General features: G+C 41.5%; 1 protein-coding gene across 2 annotated transcripts in view; it reads left to right on the forward strand.

Moving 5' to 3' along the window:
* The window catches only part of lrp4 (low density lipoprotein receptor-related protein 4), a 92,318-nt gene that overhangs the window by 24,828 nt on the left and 44,842 nt on the right, over positions 1–22,648 (forward strand). For both annotated transcript variants that reach the window (XM_086025780.1, XM_086025781.1), the window contains exon 2: positions 16,100–16,246. In XM_086025780.1, the coding sequence (XP_085881906.1) occupies positions 16,100–16,246 (147 nt within the window). The remainder of the gene's footprint in view (positions 1–16,099; positions 16,247–22,648) is intronic.

Consider the following 22,648-nt stretch of genomic DNA (forward strand, 5'->3'; position numbering starts at 1 on the left):
TTTCTAAATGTATTTTAGACATGCAACTCTTAAATTGCAAATCAACTCAAACACATTTTTTTCAAGAATATGTTCCCAGCAAGCCAACTAGTTGAAACACGGCATTCTGATTAATAATCTGTTTGTGAAATATGAGTTAAGCAGCAAAATCCGCCCCTTTTTAGCCATCTCAGAGGACGGCCATTTTGTCACTTCTGTCGACTGAAAATGACATCACAGATGCTCAGGGCTCAGATAACGACCAATCATGGCTCAGCTTCAGAAAACAGGTCAGCCGCGATTGGTCGTTACCTGATCCCTGAGTAATTGTGATGTCATTTTCAGACGACGTAAGTGACAAAATGGCCGCCACCAGAGATGGCTAAAAACGGGTGGATTAACTCTTATTCCAGAAACGCGATATTTATCAGAATGTCTTGTTTCAACTAGTGGGCTTGCATAGAACATAATCTTGAGAAAAATATGTTTGGGTTGACTTCACTTTAAGGAAGGCCAGTCTCAAATGGTGCATCATCCAGTATTAACAGCCATCACTAGATAATTGTCAAATGGGTGTGTTGCCATGTTCGCGTGGAGTTAGAGAAGTTGTTTCTCTGCGACTGTGTGTTTTCACAGTCGTTTAAAGGCCTAAAGGCATCCGAGCCAGCAGGCAAGCCAGTGCAGGCCCTGCGCTCAAACGTCAGACGGCACCGCCACTGTCTTCTCTTTTGCGTCTGGGTCATATGAGCACTGCCCTCATGGTCTGTGGGTTGAAGTGCCCTGGAGGGCTCATGGTTTTTAATCAACACGGACAGATGATCTTAGAAACAGTTGTACCAAGGAAAGACCACATCAGTTTGGTTGTGCAAACGGAGTCAACAAAAAAGTAAGGACAAAGAGGTCATGGGCTAGGTAGCCATTTGCAACGCAAGATTAGAGGGCAGAGCAGAACAGATAGTTAAGATGTTTGCGTTAGGAGCATAGCAACGTCACCCAATGGTAAAATATTACTCTGTCATTACATTTGTTTTAAGGCTGGTTGTCCTCTCAACATCACTTTAAAAAAAAAAAAAAAAAGATATTTTGATATTAATATCATGAATGTTCACATCAATATGATAACGATCAGCCCTGCTCTTATCAACCCCCTACGTGAAAACATACCGAAACCTCCGTTATGGAGGCAATTGTTCCTTTTGACACAATCTGAACCTTTCATTTGTTCTCCCTGTCTATGTCTTCACTTAATTATATTGGTGCTCTTAGTCTGCAGCTGTCACTTACTAATCTTGGGTGTGGGTCATCAAATATTGATGACTTTATATTCTGAAATGCCTTGGGGCACATTATCGTTTATTGAAACACAACACATGCAAAAAGTGCTTTTATTAAAACCACTTGAGTTTTCCCAGGAAGGCGTTGATTCCCAAATATAATGGCTATAAAAAAAATAAACACACTCTTGTGTAATCGGTGATCAAGATGAAGTAGTCAGCCAAAATAATTGGATGTTGTACTCTAATTGTTGCAGCATTTTAGAATAACAAAAAGTTGGTCATTAGTTAATGGTCATCATAACACTGGAGTGATCTCACGAGTAGAGGTGCAACAATTAATCGACTAATCAACTAATCGATTATCATTTTAATTGAGGATAATTTCTGATAATTGATTAATGATCGAGACCGTGTTTAATTTAAAATGATCCAACTTCTCAGAATTTCAGCCTCTCAACAGAAAATACTCTCAGGTTTCTGTACTCATGATTATCGTTGTTTCGATCAAAATAACACATTTTCAAACATCTGCTTTTACTTTGGAAAACAATGATCAACATTTTGGCCTGTTTTCTTACATGTTACAGACCAAACCACTAACTGAAACATGTATTTGTTCGTTTTCACCACTTCTAAAATCCAATTCATTGATTAGTCATCAAAATAAATGACAAATTAAGCGATTCATTAAAAATAATTGTTAGTTGCATCCTTAGTTATGAGTGCTATGCGATGACAGGGACTGTCAAAGTTAACCCGACAGAGTAAGTTGTTGTGCACCGGAAGTCATTAGGGCAGTAAAGTGTATCGTCTATAGTAACAGTTTTCTATATCAATATGAGCAGTTTCCAAACAACATAAATCCCAGTTTGTGTTGCTTGTTTGGTGTTGACTTGCATTAATGTTTGATTTTTTTTGGGCTATGGCAAATAACAGATTGTGGCGCACCATAGCAACAAAACTATCTGGTGAGGACTTATTATTAGGCCTGGTGATGTTGTGCCTTTCCATCCTACACTCAGTGGAACACGGAAGTAGTGGGAGTTACATGGCCTCTTAAAATGAAATAATATCCTATAAATCTATGGAGCATGCCGCAATTTAAAAAGAAAAAACGCTCAGAGCTAATCTTTTATGTGGTTTGTAATGGTTGACATTTTTACCTTGCGATGCGTGTTATTTTTGTTGCGAGAAATTACCTACAGGAGGCCTCATCCTGCCCGGCAAACGAGGGCTTCGAGTAGTTCCTTATTAAAACGGACTAATTTTGACAACCAGGCCTTGAACCTGATCTAGAATATGACATTCGTACTCCTTACTTCAGCCTACAAAACCCATTTTGTGTTTGTTTTCTTTCTTCAGTACATCACTCCTTTAAAGAGAGTTTTTTAAAATTTTTCTTTATAACTTGAGAAAAGCTGGAGTCGGTAATTGTCCTGAGAAATGTCGGCTCAACTCCGAGGCGCCATTGGCAAATTGACATCAATGGTGAAATGATCAATCAGTCAGACAAAGTTGGAGCTCTGCAGGTGCCTCCTAATTTTCGACACCAATGGATTTCCTGCTCTGCCCTTTTCTTTGCTTTTTCTTCATCTCCTTCCTCAAACATACAATTGGTTTGTATTGATTTCCCGAGCATCTTTCTGAGATGACTCATTCCCTTGTTCTGGGAGACTGATTCTAAGCGGAATAGATGTCTTCTTCTGTCATTTTCTTGCTCGTTCGAGGTGGAGTTTGTTTGGGTGTAAGGTCTTTTATGGCCCTTGCGGCTCAAAACAGTCTCAAGATAGTAGGTGGGAAAGATTGATAGTGTATTCTTTCTTCAAGAGGAATAATGTTTTTTAGTGGGGCAGAGGCTGGCAAGAGGTGTGCTGTGGCGCCCCCGAGTAGCATTTGGCCCTCCTTGGGTGTTTTGTAAGCATTTGACAGGTGAAATAGTGTGGGAACTGTGGGGGGTGTTGCTTTAAAATGCTTTTTGTTGAGCTTGTCGGGATGTGGAGGTGCCTAGTGAATGCTCAATAGCTCTGTAGGAGACGCTGGTGAATGGTTGTGTGCTGGGAGTAAAATCAGCTTCCACACGAGCTGTGCAGATTGTCCCAGCGGCTCGTTTTGTGGGGAAATGCTTCATATACCCTGACTCTAGTCATCTACAGATAAGTACAAGAACAGTTTTAGTCCCTGATTGATCAGGTTTTTAACTCATTCACCGACAGACATTTTCAGAATTTCTTTTACCCTAATGTTTGAAAAAATTTGAAGAAAAGATCAATTCCTGGGATTGAATGGCCGGACTGTGAAAAGACAAGTAAATCCGTCAATGGCATTGAATGAGTTAATTACTTTTCTAAGATTGGGCAAATTGGAGGTTTGCCGCAATGTTCTGCTGAAGCGCCAACATCATGCATGGAAGTTTTTCATAAAGACACAAAGCGATATTTCTTGTCATTGTTGTGGTTTATGTGTTGTGGCGATCTTTTACGGGTTTCGATAAATCAAACTCAATTGTTATTACATCCCTTACAAATATGCGATTCATCTGTTTTTATCAGCTTGGTCCAAATCCCTATAGATGGTGCAGATCCAACAGGGCTTTGTGAAAAATGGAAGATTGGTGGGTTTTTTTTGTCATACTTGACGGAGGGTCAGACTGCGGTTTTTGATGTTTTGGGTAAAATAAGGGTCACATGATTGGGTCCTGACAAACCAGATCAGAACAATATGAATAGCTTGTGTTTTCCTTCTAGTTGAGGTTTGTGCTTTTAGTTTAAGCACAAACATATTAAGGAGGAAAACAGGAAATGTTGACAGGAAGGAGTGGGGGGATGTTCAAGGAGAAATGAACCGGTATGATTGTGTGGTATTGAACAGATGAAGGAATGTGGATTTTGAAGGAATACCTCATGGTCGCTTTTGGTGATGGAGAAAGTGAGTCCGAGAGCAAAGCAGAGAGAGGGATTGTTCGGGGCCAGCGCCCGGCGTGGAGTATTGTTCATCCTTCTCTTTTGAGCTGAACGAGACAGGAGAGTTTCACACGCCACTTGCAGGCATCCTGCTGGGCAGCCCCGGAAGGGGGCTATTGCAGCCGGCAAACAAGGCTTGGCCATAGGGATAAATTACTCTGAATGAAGGGGTCTGTGTTTGCCGTTTTCCCCTCTTATTCTGAAAGGAGGCAGAAAGGGAAAGAATTCAACCCCAACCACAGGTTGTCCGTTTCAATCCTGGAAAAAACGTTGCCTTCCAAGTCACCAATTTAACGTCTCTCCACCCCCCCGACGCCCTGCAAACCGTCGACACCCATTTCTGTTGGAATGCTCCTCAATTTTTTTGGTCCTGCCGAGACTTGGTTGTTTCTTAAACTTGCGATGATCGTTGATGACTCGGGTACCTATTTTTGTACTATATGCCATTTTGAAACCTCCTTGAAGTTCAAATAATTGTTGGGACCAAATGCCAGACTAATGTGGAAAACAGTGGGCTCCCTATACTGACGTTGGCAACCTCAGCTCCAATCTAATAGTTTAGTCTTCGCCCCATTACTCGACAGTTTAACATCACGCCGTAAATGTGTGCCAACACAGTAGAGGTTCAAGCTGCCAAGTGAATCCCCTGACGCTATGTCATTTTCTAACTGAATATTGATTGCAGAGCTGGAACCTCGGTTCCTACTCTTCTCATCCGGGCAAAGCCCATAAAGCGAGTTACCGCTTGCCCACATGGAATAATCTCTTCTTATTACATTTATACCCTCATAGTGAGTTCACATTTACAGGCATGGACCAAAAGGAGACAGTAATACTTATCTGGCTTTTGCAGCTGCTCCGAGGTCTTTTAATGAAGAAAATTGCTCATGTGCAAAATCCATCCTTGCTTTGGAGTCTGCAGGAAAGACAACTATTGAAATAGATCTCAAAGGATTGGAAGAGGCTACCATGTAGCAACCCATGTAGCGTTGTCACCGTTCAATTTAGGCATGCGATCGGGCCCGTTCGTGGCAAAGCGGTGTCTTTTTAGGATTTGAGAACAACCGGTGATAAATAGACTTCCAATGTCAATGCAAGTTCCGATCATTGCAATCATTTGTGCTCGGGATGTGAATTTTAAGCGAAATGTTTGAATCAAAACTGTTCAAAAGAAATCAGAGCTGAAAACCTCTGGAAGTGAAGAAAACTGTTCAAGTCTGGTTTTCTGTCCCTGCTTCATTTTATCGACTAAGTCGAGATGATTTCTTCTCCAGATTGACTTTAGTCTTTCATCATGCAGTCACAGAGTTAGAAATTGATGAATTCCAAGGAGCAGAGGGGGTGGCGTATATTTTGGCACAGACAAGTGACTCATGTAGCACTTAGAGTCTGACTCTCTGGTCTGAGTCTGAGCTAGCCAACATTACTTACAGACACACAAATAATAAAAACCATGAATTAGCAGACAGTGTCCATTGTGGGCAAGCGTTGCTGGAAACAGCAACTTGTCACATTCACAGAGGTTTCAAATTCCATCTGAACTCTGATTTTATTTTATTTTTTTTTACCTGGCCACCGGTTTAAGTATAGTGATGTTGACATTCCTATGGGTTCGGCTATGCTTGAGCTCGGGAAATCTACTACTTGTACATTTGGTCGCTTCCTCAGTAAAAGATGTGCTTTCAGGTCTCTTAGTGGTGGGTTTATTGGGTATTTCTGATGTTTGAAACCCATGTAGTTAAACTGTTAGAAGAACTTTTTCAGGATCAGTTTAAACTAAATTACATGCAAACCTTTTACTGTTCACGAAACACATTCTGACTAACACTAAAAAAGAAGTGCCGTTTAGTTGTGGTTGATTTCAATTACGTGTTGGAATTGTACGACAGTATAAAAGGTTTACTGGAAGTGGAAAACCAAATGGCTTCATTCATGTCAGACTGTTGAGTTGCTAGTCTTTTCCTATAGAGTTTAAGGTTTATTCATCAATGGCTACAGTAGTCTTTCGTTTGTTAGATTTTTGTTTGAGAGAGTATTTATGGACAGGAAAGAAAATATGGGAAATAAAAAGGAGCGACATCCAGTCATGTAGAGAGTATAGTATGCAACCAAACGATTTGGCTGTTGAATTGCCTTTTCACTCTTACGTCACCTAGGAAAAAAAAGAAAGGCATTCTTAATCAGATCGGCCACGTTACAGCCGCGTGACACCCGGAGATTGACGTCAACATCACGTTATCATCAAGATGGCGGTCATTCATCTATTTAGCGCAGTATTCGCGATTTTGTTTTATCACTTTTATTAAAGCAGCACCTTGATTAAAAACAAATTACCAGTTCTTTAAAACAGTTCATGTGTCGCAGACAAGCTCTGGTAATAGGCTGTCATATTAAAGTGCATATACTACAACGTCACTATGTGTTTACGTCAAGACAGAGTATGCGCGGACTGGACGCACCCTGGCCATTCCGATTTGAACTTTTACGTTGACATGACGCTCGTTCGGTTTGGCAAAAGCAATATATCGGCGCTGTGAATTCGGGCTTTTTATTCCGATTGGTCATTCGGATCCTTTCTAATCGGAATACAGACAGTAAACCTGGCTACTGATGTTCTGGGCACATTGAAATTCTGACACTTGTGTGCTTGAGAGAGGCCCCGGTTTGGGGGTAAAGTAGGTGTGTTTGTGGATATCTTTTGGGTTTGTGTGTGTGTGTGTGTGTGTGTGTGTGTGTCTGTGGGGGTGTCATCTGTTGGACAATCTGCGGATTAGGGTGAGCTTGGACACCAAGTGCTCTCTCAGCACATTACCCACCAAGTATGGAGTTCACAGCCAGAGGCAAAGTGCAGAGCACTGCTGTGTTTGCACTGCCGGGCCTTGCACACATACACACACGCATACGCAATGGACACACACACACACACACACACACACGCATGCTATACTTTGGTGATGTACCCAGTTTGAAAATAACAAATATTAAGTATTATTTTTCTACAACTACTGCATCTGAGTTGAGTTGAGGATCAACTAGGTAGGCTCTGATCCAGGGGTGGGTTGGGTGGCGGACGAGGAACACCGCGGGTGGGCAGCGGTGGCCTGGCCGCCCGCAGTGCTCCCCACAAGCTCGGGGGGGGGGTGCAAGAAACATGGCGCTCAGGGAAGGCCCACCGCAGGCTCGTGGGGCATTCCGCCTCTGTCGCCGTGGGCGGGCAAGGAGGAGATGCCAACGAGGCGGCAGGGTGGATGGCGGGGCGCGTCGGACTCTCTGCCGAACCGGAGGGGAAGTGGGCGGAGCTGGCGCGCTCGCTAACTGCTTCCCTGTCACTGGAGACATCAGGATCACGCGTTTCACCGTCATTTGATAGTAAATAACTATACAGTGAAGTTACATCGTCATTAGGGCTGCACAATATATCGAACAAAATTGCGATATGGAGATAATGGTCTTTGCGATATTCATATCGCAAAGACCATTATCTCGATATCGCAAAGTCCATTATCTCCATATCACAATTTTTTATCGCAAAGACATGCAATAATTTTCTTTCTTTCTAAAATTGACCAATGGGATACAAACTTAAATGCGCAAAGCCACCCAATAGTTGGACATTATCTAGGGGAATTACAGTTAATTAGCTAAGAACGCATTGAGCTTGCTTATTGTGAAAAAAAAAGTACTTTTTTCATTAGATGATGAAAATGCTACTTCTTTTAGGTACATGTTAAATCTGGCAATAATATTGATATCGATATTGCTATAGTCAACAGCCATATGTTTTTCCATGTTTTTCCAAGATCGTATCACCCTAATCTACATGATTAACTGATTCAGTAATTGACTCACCTGATATAAAGCGATCGCTACACATGCGATAACCACCACTATGAGTAGGACTCCACTTCTCCGTCTTGTTCTTGGCCCTTTTTGTGGCTGCTGTCCATGTACTACGGCTTGGTTCTTCTTTTGGCAGCCTGTATTATGCTCGTCCCTACTTTTGTCCCTCCTTGCTCACACCCTGGTGCACAACAGTTGTCTACCATTGTCAAGTGTGGCATTTCCTCAAATTAGCAACAAGTTTACCTTTAATGCAGTGCATTGTGAGATGCATGATTTCAATGTCCGGAGCTCAATAGCAGTGCTCTTAATTATTTTTTGCTACGCCCCATAACTACTATGTATACAGGGAGTAGCTCTGTCCGCTCACACATGTAAACAGGTTATCCCGAATGTTTCAGAATCCGTAATTTTGACTGGATACAAACGTAGTCATGAATTGACGGGACTAAACACTAAGTGTGTACTGCTTTTGGATAAATTACAGTACAGACTGTAGACAGTTTATAACAAGAGCTGCTACCACCATTGAACTGGATCGGTGTGTGGAGAAATGAAACCTGCAACGTATACGTGAATGTCTTTCACAACCTTTAGTGTGATCGACTCTGTGATTGCCTTCCAATCAGCCCCTTATTATCAATGGAAAACAATGCCAAAAATCATGTTGTCCGTTTCCTAGCCGAAGTTTTTCCTGCCGTGCTCCTTGCTTTCCGTTTCTTTTAAACATACTTTTCAGCGGATCTGTTGTTCATTGCCTGATGCTGCAAACTCGAACCAATTGCACGTGACTGACGAAACAGTGTAAACGGTGTGTATGTCAGCCGACTAACCGAGCCCCAACAGTTAGACAAAAAAATTAAGTGACTCCCTTCCAAAAAACTGTGTTGTTTCAAACTATTAATCTCCTAGCCCTAGCTACTGCTAAACATTGCTTCAATTTCTGTTCAAAATGGCTTACATCTGATTGGGGAAAATACATCATGGTTCGAAACTGATAATGACCTCCATACCTTATCGTTTTAAACACATTTCAGTCTTTGCCATTTTTATTACATTTCGACACTCAACCGTGTCAAATCTGTCATTCTCTTCCAGCAGCTAGCCATTTATCTGACCGGTATGACAGTCACGGTGCTGCCTCAGCAGGCCTTGAACAAATAGACAGAATTTTCTCTCTCTTTCTCACTCTTTACCGTCTACTCCCCTCCTTACTGGCTCCATGCAGAGCGCTTGGTTTCTCACCCACACCTCATAAAAACACCACATGAGGCTTTCCTGTTCACGGTTATGACCACCAGACCCGCAGTTCTTTATCTGCCCATTTTAGTGTTTGTGACTAATGTGGTATTGAAGTTTTCGAAAGAATTCAACAGCAGCATGTGCATCTTCATTACCCTGCGTTGTCCCTCAAGCATGTTTGTCGCTATTGCAGCGCCCCATCAAGGTCATCAAGTCATTCACAGTTCTGCTTGTGATATCTTTCATGTGTTCTCTCTTTTGATGTTAATACTGTATAACTTTCCTGAACGCGCAGTAAATGCACACACACACACACACACGTTAATGCACACACATTGAGTCCCAAAGCCACATAAGTACTGTGTACAAAGGCCTGAGTCATGACAAAAGGCTGACAGTAGTGGAAAAGAAAATGTAGTATGACAGGCCGGCTCTCTGTTCTTTAAGGTCCTGTGACCAAAACTAGCGAGCACTTATGCAGTGCGAACGGCAGAAGTACCCATCCTATCGCAGTCACATCTCAGTTTGTGGGTTAAAATTTGCATTTTGAGCCTCATCAAAGCACATTGAATAGCAAAACGGAACACATTAAATTGCAAAAGAATCATAGATTTTGTAGCAACCGTGGAGAGTGTCCCAAAAAGCTTCAATGGGCTGGGTGCATGCATAATATTCTTGCCGCAACATGCTTATGTCACTTACGCATGGAGCGTAGGCGGTTTAGGCAAGCTTGTTGCTACTTACGCTTCGATCAGTTAGCTAGCATCGAGCTTTGTTCGCTACTAGTATCGCTAGACACATTACGGACTCGCTCCTGAGTCGGTAATCATCACCTCCATGGCGGCAAAAACGCCACACATCTGACACGTTTCATTCTCATGAAAGGATGATGAGGAAAGACTGAGAAGACATGCTAATTGCTAAGCTAACCTAAGACTGACACGGCTAATGCATTTAACAGCGGAATTATGTGCCTGGTGTGATGGAGTCCACTCAGAAGTCTGGCTGGAACCGCGTTAAAGCGGAGAACATACAACTTTGAAAAACAAAATAGCAGGCAAAATAATAAGTGTCTGGACTACGGAGAGAAAATCTACTCGCTAAACAACAGAACCCAGAATTGAATTACGGTCCGCTATGCCATACATCAGCCAGAAAGAGTGGCCTATAAGGTTAAAAACATACTAATATACAAGTAGTGTAAAGCATTTATAATATCAGTAATTTTATTTGTTTGTTTTCAGAATACTCTTGAGTTTTTAATTTTGACTTTTGAGGTCTGCACAAAAAATGTGCCCAAATTATATTACAGTAGATTTGAAAAATTAATTTAGCTTTGCTTCTAGACAAGAAAATACAGTTTGCTGTTATACACAATGTGAATTTATGAAAGAAAAACTCTTGATTTTATATATATATATAAAAAAAAAACCCCTATTGTTTATTTGTTATATATTCATATTCTTATATTGTTTTGCTTCAAGTGCCTGGGATTAACCAGCACAACTATCCTGGTCCTTTTGAGATCCTGACAACCATCCCCGTTCATTGTGTGTTAGAATTGTTTGTAATGTTCTTTCTTTTTCTTTTCCATATTGCTCTCATTCTGTCTGGCTCTCCCCTCCTCAACAAAGTGCCAGCCAGAATGACCGGCAGCCGTCCACTCATCCCTGGCCAAGTCAGTGTTATGTTTGAACTGAATTCAGAGACGGCTGGCCAGTTATGGATCGCGCGTGTGTGTGTACGTGCGTGTGCATCCGCATGCATGTCTGTGCGTGCTTTCATTTGCATTCAGTTCGCTGAATTAGTTTCCTTATTTTAACTACGAGGTCTTCAGCAGCAGGACAATATATCAGTGAGGCTCTAATTATGACGTTCTACTTTATTTCAAGGGAAGAAAGGAGGTATCCTCCCACATGCTTCTCAGTTGCACTTAATTGTCTCTAGCTTTGCTCAGTATATGTTTGCGTACTTTCTGTTTATGTGCTTGAATGAATCACTGCGCATGACTAACGCGGCAGTGCGTCCCTGCATTTAAGTTAGGCTGGAGATTGTTTGGCATTAAAGGTCGGCCAACAGCAGTCCGAAAAAAAAAACAAAAAAAAAAAAAAACAACACACCGTCTTGCTGAGTTATATGAAAATGATTGAATGCCAGTGTGTGATAAGAGTTTCAATGAAAGCCTGAGATGAGCAGGTGTGAAAAGAAACCCACGTTGTATGCGAGTGGGCACGCCAGAGGGATGAGCTTGTGACGATGAGCCTGTCCAAAAAGATTTTAGTTATGCTTTGAACATTTGGCTTCAACTCAGAAGTTTGTTTGCCACTCATTTTATGCACATTCCCAAGTCCCAAACCCAGCTCTTTTGGAGTGTTTTTTGAATTGCGAAACCTCTGCGTGTCTTTCGCACAATTCACCCAGCAAGGCTCAGCTTGCCGGTGCTGTGGGTACTGGCTGGCTGCGCTGATGCAGCCCGCCTATGATGGGCAAATTAGTAGGTGCAGATGAGCCAATGGAGCAGAGGAACTGGCCTGTTTGGCATCGTGTAGTCATGTCAGCGTGGCAAAGCCCACAGAACCACAGGGAATGTAGTGAATGTGTTCTTTGTGGGTTGGAGAAACTTAAAAGTACCCATATGTTGTCATAGTGTAGTAAGGAGTTAAAATAGGAACAAAGACCCTGGGAAATGGAATGTTCAGTTATTTGAGTTGAATGTAATTGATATATTTTTTAAGCTGTTGGTCCAGTTATGTACGGTATAAAAGGAATTGTGTCCGGGCGGTTTCCCATAAAGTTACAATCATGAACTTTACAACTCACCTGGATCTGTCAGTCTACCTTAGACCTTTGTGTTTTTATCGCATGAAGTATTTGTTGTGGTAATCAGATTTAACCCAGATTTGAGCAGGGCCAAGCACAAAGTTGGCAGCTAGCTGTAATTGATTATAGAGCTGCTCATGTTAGGAGTTCGGTTTAAACAGACTTTCGTTGTTTCTCGGAACATTTGTGCTACTTTTTTTTTTTTTTTTTTTGTAGGTTTAATTCGGTGAAATCTTAAATCATTTAGTTACTACTGTAGATGGCATCATGGGCAAAATGAGCTAGATGTCTTTGTAGCCCCTTCACTCAGTCACTGCCAGACATTTTCAGCCCCTCTTTTACCCTAACGTTTAAAAAAAAGTGAAATAAAATATAGATAAATTCCTGGGATTGAATGGCTGGGCTGTGAAAAGACAAATAAATGAGTCCATGGCAGTGAATGAGCTAAGTGACATTCAAGAAATTGATGTATTGCATTTGAATGGAAAAAAAAAAAACTCCACAGCATTGTAGTTTAAGATTTAAGAATAGTGATTAATTAGTTCCATTGCTGCAAAGAAATGCTTTGGCTTGAATCTGTTGTCCCTGAGCAGCGCTTCTATTTCCATTCCACATTTTTCCGCTCTATATAATACTACCAAACAGGGTTTACCGTCTTCTCTCTTCTCTTAGTAAATCATGGTGTTTAGTATGGTTTGTTTCGAGGTTCCCTATGGGTCCTTATCACGTACTGCCGTGTCAGCGGCTTTGCAAAGTAACAAAGCATCAACACTGTTGGCTGACGGTGAGGTGGGACACCGCTTGGATCCGTTGCGATGGCGCAACGCTGTTGGTCTACGTGGGGGTGTACCTGAATGCAGCCGCCATAAGGACGGTTCGGGCTCAACAGTTGCCGGGACACAGTTGGGTCTGCTGCAGCTACGCCATTAGCCTACCGCTGGTCTTCGGCAGCGGAAAGGTGACAAACAGTACGGACAAAAGGCATTGCACATTCGCTCTGCATTCCCATCTCGCGCCGTGACGATGTCAGATGTCTCAGTAAACCCCTCCTCTATTTCTTGCTTATCAGTTTTCAAAGCGCGACACTCAAAGGAAAACGTCATTCCGACCCTCCAGGTAGTCTCCTGGGCGGTCGACGGCTAATGAACTTGCAGTCTTTTGACGTAGCTCAAAGCATGTGGGCCACCTGCTCTCCATCCCGGGTTACTATTGTGTGTTTTGGCCCCACTGGTCTCGTCTCCATTCCTCGCGCATGTCAATTATAACAACTGCAAATTATGTGAGTTCTACGGCTTGCGTTCCGCAGCCACCTCGGGGCTCCCCGCGCTTAGTAGAGCTGGATTTGAAGGAACAGAAACTTCACGTGGGTCCGTAGAGGTGTGGTGTTTGGGTGATTTTGCGGGATCGTTTGTGTTTACTTGGGACGTTGGACCACCTGTGCTGTTCCACAGCAGGGCTGCTTAGACAGTTTGTGGTTGAAGCAGTGGTGGATCCTTGGTGGCCTTTGTTTTCTTTTTCTTCTCCGACAGCTCCCTTTTAAAACACACGGAGCAGCTTCTGGCAGCAGCAGGTGAGGGGAGAGTTTAGCCGAAGCTTGCCATGCCGTTGCTTGACGACCAAGTTCAACAATTCAGTTCGCAAGATTTGTTATTGGATGGAAAGAAGAAGACTTCGTACAGTGTGTTCTGCCACTTGTCTAGCTTGTGAAGCTCCAAGGCAGATTTTAATCAAGGTGGGTGGGTAATTATGAGGTGAAGGAGGGGGAAAAAAATGTTCTGGGAAGAACTTCTTTAAATAGCTCCTTAGTTTTTGCCTACTTGATTGGCAGGATGACATCAATGTTAGCTCTATGGGTCTTTAGTTAGTGATATAAATACAATTCTTGTCGAACTCTTTGTCATTGTTTTGAGCATTAATTCTGACACTCATAGCAAAAGTCTCATTCGGGGACTGTTGGCGAATGAGCGATTATTCACACACTTATAGCTCAGCGTCTCTTCAAAACAGGCCGGCATGTGATTTGCTATCTGTGGGCTGCATCGGAGGTTAGTCATGCTGGTAGTCTTCAAAGCACCACATTGCCATGCCTGGCAGCTGCATGCTGGTTCTGAAACCCTTCCAAATGTGCTCCTTAAACTAATAATTTGTTGGTCTGAATTTATAAAAATATGTTTTATTTTGGATATAATTTTGAACGGATGACTGAGTCACAGAATGTGCCACGTTTTAGTTTAAAATAGAACAAAGCCGTTAGCAATTAATTTCCAGGGAGCTATGTTACTTTTGTCAAAAGTAAAACACGATGTTACAACACACTTACAATACGCTTCTATATAATTAGCTGTTTTAGGTGTTATATAAAATGTGTGTTATTGTGACCCATCGAAAAGGGGTAAACAATGCAAGAATGACTTTGGGTTATTCAACACCGAGAAATGATGAACTAGGAAACTCTGGAATTAGGGTGTTCCTTTTTTCTCCATCATCTTAACAGACAGAGGTCTGGAAATAAGGGTCGGGGGGGAGAGAGAAGGTGGGGAAGGGCTGGAAATAAGAGGGGACAGCTTTAGGGGAAGTGTGATGAAGGGATGGTGAAGAGAAAGGAATGAGAAGAAAGAACGGGCGACTAAAAAAGAAAGAGGCCATTAATTTAGTGCAGTGGGAGGGATCTGAAGGTTACTGAGCTCCCTCTGCCAGGCCCTCCTGGGTTGACTGATGCCTTTGTGAAGGGGCCAGAAACCACACGCACACACACACGCGCACACGCCAACACACACGATCGCACTATCCAAAACCATCCATGAACTCCGAAGTATTCCACTGAGTTTGTTGCGGAAGGTTCGTTTCATCAAAAAAGGTGGTCATTAATGTGGTTTTAAAGTGAGAAATCAACCCAAACATCATTTTTTTCAAGAATATCTTCCCAGTCGGCCCACTAGTTGAAACACGGCATTGTGATTATTATTGCGTTTGTGGAATATGAGTTAAGCAGCCAAAATGCACCCCTTTTTAGCCATCTCAGGGGGCGGCCATTTTGTCATTTCTGTCCACTGAAAATGACATCACAGATGCCCCGAGGGCTGAGATAACAACCAATCATGGCTCAGTTTCAGGAGACAGGTGAGCTGTGATTGGTCGTTACCTGAGCCCTGAGCAACTGTGATGTCATTTTCAGTCGACAGAAGTGACAAAATGGCCGCCCCCAGAGATGGCTAAAACCGAGTGGATTAACTCTTATTCCACAAACGCAATATTAATCAGAAGGCCTTGTTTCAACTAGTAGGTTTGCATAGAACATATTCTTGAAAAATATATGTTTGGGTTGACTTGCCTTAAGTAAACAAGAGCTTAATTTGTTCCTTTCCCTGGATACATGTGTATTATGGTACTCATGGAGATCACTTATTTCTTCAAACCTAATGGTTGGGCCTGAGGCTACTTACTGTACAATAGCTTCTGTTAAAATAACATTTTGGCTAAACAAAACTTTGTGTCCTTCCCCCAAGTTGTAAAAAAAAAAAAAATCTCCTTAGAATACATTTGCACTTGTGTATTTTCTTGTACAAAATAACTGAAATGGGGAAAATGTGAATAAATCAACTGGTGTGCTTCTTTAGAAAGATGTTATCACAAAGGGAATCCGAGTTGACATGACAGTGCTTGTTCAAACTGGCAGACATGCGCAGGATTATATCTTTCTCGGGACACAAACTACCTGAAGCTGTGTTACACATGGATATTCCATCACACATCAAATCATGGCCATGCGTATTAACTTAATCCCTGTGTTTTTTGTTTTCTATGCATTAATCATGCAATGTATTTTCAGTAAGCTCTGAAACACATTTTTATTTCCCAATTTTTCTGAGATGAATAATAATAATAATAATAAACCAATAATTCTACTTCTTAGTTAGTAAATTCTTCTTGCATTCTTTTCCAAGGATGTTTATCTCCTTTTTTTTCCCCCTTTGTGTGTAGGAGTTGAGGGCAGTGCTGAGTGTTCTTGTGGGAGGAACCACTTCACGTGTGCGGTCAGTGCTTTTGGCGAGTGCACCTGCATACCGGCTCAGTGGCAGTGCGACGGAGACAACGACTGTGGGGACCACAGTGATGAGGATGGATGCAGTGAGTTTACATGACTGTTTTTTTTTTTTTTTTTTTTTTTAGCTCTTCTCATTACTGTTTCTGTTCCTCTGCTTTGCCATTATTTCCATGTTTCACTCAACATCCAGTTTGCAAAATACCTAGAAAAAAATTCATGTTCGGTAATAACAATTTCTTTACCTTTTTCTTTACTTTTACAAGCAAGAAAACTACAGACAGTGGTTCAAATTTCAAATTGCCCATCAAGTAGTAGATTTGGTTTATGACTATAAAAAAACTGATGTGGTTTGTGTTTCCACCACACATTGCGTGGGTGGGATGGTAATAGCTACATAAATAACGTGACCTCATAGCAGTGGGACAGTACACTCTGTAACTCGCCAATGAAGTGAACTCGCCAATGAAGTGAAACACATCCCATATAGTGATGTGACATTAACTGTCAACACCAAGTCTTTTTTTTTTTTTTTTTTTTTTTAAACACTGGTTTGTACTTTCTTTCCATTCTTTTGTTCCATTCCAGTCTTAACATAAAACTGACAATTTTCGGATTTCCTTTCAATGAACAACAGTACTCCACAAGCATACAGTAACATACTGTAAGGATGGTGAAAAAGCAGCTTTTTAGTCGATAACGTAACAGTTATTTTATTCGGCATTTTAAGACCCCTCTACATTGGAAGTGCCTAAAATGCTGACCATTACGAAAACAAACCCCTTGGTGGAAATGTGGACTCTAGTTTTGTAGTTTACCCCTTGAGTAAAAACTTAAATCCATTGTAGCAGATGTTTAACTTACCAATTTAATCCGTCCCTGCATGGCGCTAATTTGTATAACGACCGGACTTCTGAATAATGCCAGAAAGGAACGCATGTGCTCAGGCAGCCATTTCCTGCATAAATAAGAAGAAAATAATAAAAAGAAAAAGTATAATTGGACCCATATGGATCCCATCATCACCAAGGGAAACACTGAATGGTTCACTGGTCCAGGCAGGGTTGTATTTCTTGTGGAGAAGCTAGCAGAGGCACTTTGCATTGGTGTATGTGACCTTGCAGTATAACTGCTTGGGTGACATTCTGTACCAGCATGTGTTTAACTTTACAAAGGTTTTTGAGACAGTGATTGGTCTCAAGAGCATGTCAGTTGTTGGGAGCAGGATGTCTTCTCCACTTCTAAATTTTCTGTCTAAATGTGAAATGTCAACATGAGAACTGTGAAGAAGAAGAAGCTGCCCTTAGGGTTACCACTTTGGAAATCTTTTAAAGTGGGAAATCAACCCAACCATATTTTTATCAAGAATATGTTCCCAGCGGGCCGACTAGTTGAAACACAGCATTCTGGTTAATATTGGGTTTGTGAGTTAAGCATCAAAATCCACCCCTTTTTAGCCATCTCAGGGGGCGGCCATTTTGTCACTCCTGTCAACTGGAGATGACATCACAGTTGCTCAGGTAACGACCAATCACGGCTCAGCTTCAGAAAACAGGTCAGCCGTGATTGATCGTTACCTAAGCCCTGAGTAGTTGTGATGTCATTTTCAGTCGACAGAAGTGACAAAATGGCCGCCCCTGGACATGGCTAAAAACAAGTGGGTTAACTCTTATTCCACAAACGCATTATTTATCAGAATGCCTTTTTTCAACTAGTGGGCTCGCATTGAACATATTTGTGAAAAATATCTGTTTGGGTTGACTTCCTTTTTAAGAGTCCTGTCGCTGTGTTTTTTGGGTGTGATGATGATCAACTAGTTCCATGAATCTGTCTGTCATAGCAAACTAGTTAGAAACTGGGAGATTGGATGCTAAGTGCTATTGATCTATGGCCAGTTAAATGTCTGTTTGTCGCGTATTGATCTGTTGTGTGATGCTTATTGAAGGAGACACATGGAAGCAGTTGACAGTTATCGGAGCACGTAGGTGGATCTTTGTAATCCATTAGTACAGTTTCGTCAGTACTCTTCCCATTTTACTTGGACCTCAGCCAAAGTCCACACCTATGTCGTTTGAGTGGCTAAAATTGTATGTAGCGCTACAAATCCTCAGTGGTAAACGATCAAGTTACAGTAGCTGTAATAGCAGTGTTGATTCTGCTCACATATTTGATCACTGAAGCTAATTTTCATGTTTTGTTTTCTCGCTGTCTCTTGGTTCCATTAATCAAGCTGCTTTTCACCCATTCAAAATTCTAAAATATCACGGCTTCATGAGCACTCTATCACGTAAAAACGGTTTAGTGTGCATGGTGATGTGGAAGAAATAAAGTCAAAGCCTTGTGTGTCTGTTAGATTACAATGGATCGTAAAGCGGAGTGAAAACATGATTTACGTTCAAGTAAAATGTATGTTTATGTATTTGTTTTTCAAGAGAGCGGTTTACACAGCTCAGAAGGGACAACGGGCATGTGTGACCGTGGGAGTGTAGACCCAAAATGACACACAGACACGCACCCTCACGCATGCACACACACTGATAACCACACAGTCTGCTCCTCTCAGCATATTTTTGAACAGCGTAATTCTGTGGCTTCTAGACTTTATTTTGAACATGAACATTTATGTCAATTAATCAATTTTTTATTAGAGAAAGCTGCTATTGTTCGGCATCACACTGGAGGAATGCGGAGGAACGAGAAGTCTGTGAAGCTCCCCCTTGTAAACTTTGGATCTAATTACAATGTGGGAATCACATGGAAATTGTCTGGGGCAGATGTGCCTCTGTGTGTGCTGAAGTGTCTGCAAGTGTGGAAGTGAGGGTTTATACTCTTGTTCCTCCAGATAAAGTTTCATCGCTGTACTGAGACTCCAGAGGCGAAAAGGAGAGTTGATGAGGGACTTTGAAGAACATTAAATTTCCTTTTTAGAGGCATGTGAGTCGCTTGACGTAAAAGACGGAGCAAATGACAGTCAAGGAACACTAATATAGTTGATGGAGTTTCAAGGTGACTAGAAAATGGGAAATGGGCTTTGCAGCTGGCAGTCACCTTTGTATATGGCGGCGTATGTCATAGAGTGGAAAGGAAAACATGTCTTGTAAATCATAAATAGCCATCCCATTTTAGTAATCAATTGGCTTCGCATTCAAATGTTTTAATAAACATGGTCTGGAGCACATTGTTCCATGTCCCTTTTGTTCACATTTAGTTGAACTGTACAAAAAAGGCACAAAGTAATCATGAATGGGGATTCATTGTACAGGCTTGCAACTTAGCATATTATTATTAGACATAATAATTTAGAACAGTTTTTGTTCTTAATTGTTTTGTGTAAAAATACATTCGTAATTGAAATGGCTGCAACTAGCTTTTTTTTTTAAATAAATCATGTCAATTGGGTGATTAATTGATGAATCGGATAAAAAAAAAAATTCAATTTCCATTCATTTATTAAAAAAAACACACATTTCAAATGAACAGTGCAGAAAAACACAAACAAATTGATTATAATTCAGCTACTGATTTGGTCCCTAACATGTCAGAAAATGGTACAAAATGTTAATTTTTGTTTTCCAAAGTGAAAGCAATGTGTGCAACCGTTTCTTTGGATTCAACACAGTGACTCTGCTTTCATGGAGGACTACAGAAATTTGGCTGAAATTCAGAGCATTTTAAAATTAAAGAATGTCTCAGTGATTGAAGATAAAAAATAATTATTTATATGTATAGTATATAGTTTTTTTATGTAAAAAGAAAATACAGGTTCTGTTGATGATTAAAGACCAAATGCCAATGTTCAATTCGGGAGTGCTGCTGCTGTGACATCAGACAATGCATCCTTCAGGAGAGGGGTTGGTGCAGTGATTTTCAGAGTGCTAGTAGCAAAAAAAAAAAAAAAAACTTGGCCGACTTATGCAAAAAAACTGCATGGAGAAAATGGAAGATGTAAAAGTCATGCAGTGTCTCACTGTCTTTGGGACCCAAACGAAATTCCTCCTAAAAATGTGCAAAGCCAGAGCTTTTTTTTTTTGAAGCAATGACAATTCCATGTTGCCAAGGTACGGTCTAGTTCACATCCAAACCAGCAGGAAAATCCTCCAGGCTACTTCATGGGAGGCCGCTCAGCAACTACTTCCAAATGTTCAAGTCCTACCTGTACCCTGCCTGGGGAACACCCCAAAAATAAGTGCAGTGCGAAAAGGCCTTAAGTCAGTATTCTGTAAAGTGCATTGACTATTTAGGAAAATGAACCAAATATATATTTTATTTATTTACAAAGGATAATGGATGAGGGCGGCACGGTGGTCGACTGGTTAGCACGTCCGCCTCACAGTTCAGAGGTCGTGGGTTCGATCCCGGCTCCGGCCTCCCTGTGTGGAGTTTGCATGTTCTCCCCGTGCCTGCGTGGGTTTTCTCCGGGCACTCCGGTTTCCTCCCACATTCCAAAAACATGCATGGTAAGTTGATTGGATACTCTAAATTGGCCCTAGGTGTGATTGTGAGTGCGGATGTTTGTCTCTGTGTGCCCTGCGATTGGCTGGCAACCAGTTCAGGGTGTCCCCCGCCTACTGCCCAAAGACAGCTGGGATAGGCTCCAGCACGCCCCGCGACCCTTGTGAGGAGAAGCGGTACAGATAATGGATGGATAATGGATGATTGTAGAAGTTACCACCTCCTCTGTAAACAAATAAAAATAAAAATAGCACATACCCCATCCCAAGGTCTGAACATTAACACTTTATAGAATGCTGAACACAGATGTTTCATAGGTTTAATAAATACCCTTTTTTTTTTTTTTTTTTTTTTAAATGCATCAGTCTGGTGGCATGTGGACAGAATAACACTCACTGCTATGTTTCAAAGCTTTTGACATGAATCACCGTTTCATTAGCAATCCATATTTTATGTTAATGCACTTACAGGCAACACATCCATAAACCTATATGAGGTGATGGAAGGATCATATAGAGATGTGCATTTGCATTCTTAAAGGGAAAAAGTCAACGCTAACATTTTCTTTTTCGAGAATATGCTCTATGCAAGCCCACTAGTTGAAACTGGGCATTCTGGTAAATGTGTTTGTGGAATAAGTGTTAATCCACACTTTTTTTTAGCCATCTCTGGGGGCGGCCATTTTGTCTTCTGCCGGATGAAAATGACATCCCAACTGCTCACAACGACCAATCACGGCTCAGATTCAGAAAACACGTCAGCCGTGATTGGTCGTTGTGAGCAGTTTGATGTCATTTTCAGTCGACAGACAACAAAATGGCCACCCCCGCAGATGGCTAAAAACGAGTGCATTTTGCTGCTTAACTTATATTCCACAAACGCAAAATTAATCAGAATGCCGTGATTCAACTAGTGGGCCTGCTGGGAACATATTCTTGAAAAAAATACGGTTGGATTGACTTTGGCTTTAAGACATGAGTCTTTGGGTTGTAATGCTGTGCTGTCCGAGAAAGCAAACGGAAGTGAATTCAAAAAGAGAAGACCAGATCAGGCATCAAGTTGTGCTACCTTTTCCTTAAATCTAAGAGATGCTATTCTTGATTATAGTTTACATTTGACATCTGTGGAGGTTTGTTCTCTGCATTCATGACACATAATCGGTGTCCATTTCATCTGTGATCTCCTTGGCCAACTTTACCGCCCGTGGAGGTGTGATTGCAGTTCCTTATAAACCTACTTTGCGCGCTTCGATCTCCTGCATGGACTCCAGCAAATCCGTTTCTCTTACCGCCGTGTCAAGGAGTGTGCGCCTCTCACTCTTTTAAAGGGAATGAAACAAGCAGCTTCTCTTAGCGATGAATCAAATCAACCGTATTCACGCCAACAACGGCGCAAAATGTCCATTTTAAACTGTGCCCAGCTGCGTGCATCTGCAAAAATACCAAAACAAAGTCAAGCCCACCTCTGCGCAGATTTAGACCACGTCTCGTGCCAGACTTTTGTTGCTCATGAAAATGGAGCCTTCAGTTTTTATAACTTGAATGTTATCCTTGGCTATATTTCTGTGTGTTGTCAGGGGATGGTGTGTAATCATAAATGCATGCTAGTTAACCCCAGCTGTGTCCCTGCGAAATCCTTCAAATCCTCTCACAGTGTAGTGGAAACATGCAAACCAACTGATGCTGATTAATGCGACTGTCTACCATCCCTTTTCTGAATGATCTTTCTTGAACTCTTTTCAAAGTTCGATCTAATAAAATATAACTACCCACACTAATTCTGGATGTTCTAAACAGCTAATATGAGTGAATAACTGTTCTAGATTTATATAGCTAGCAATTTCCCCGATTGTATCTTGCTGCCAGCACCTCCTTAGATGTTCTGCACATCATTCAAATTTATTTGGATTTATTTTGGTGACGCTACACTGTAAGCAGGACATGAGCTGTGGTTGGAGCCCTGCTGAGTTGAAAGTAGTTGAGCATGTTAAAGTGTAAATGCTTTCAGCTTGAGCTAGAGTGACATTAAAGAAAAAG

The sequence above is a fragment of the Filicampus tigris genome, chromosome 3 (genome assembly GCF_054856515.1).
Source record: "Filicampus tigris isolate MCC_2025a chromosome 3, RoL_Ftig_1.0, whole genome shotgun sequence".
In the NCBI taxonomy this organism is placed as follows: domain Eukaryota; kingdom Metazoa; phylum Chordata; class Actinopteri; order Syngnathiformes; family Syngnathidae; genus Filicampus; species Filicampus tigris.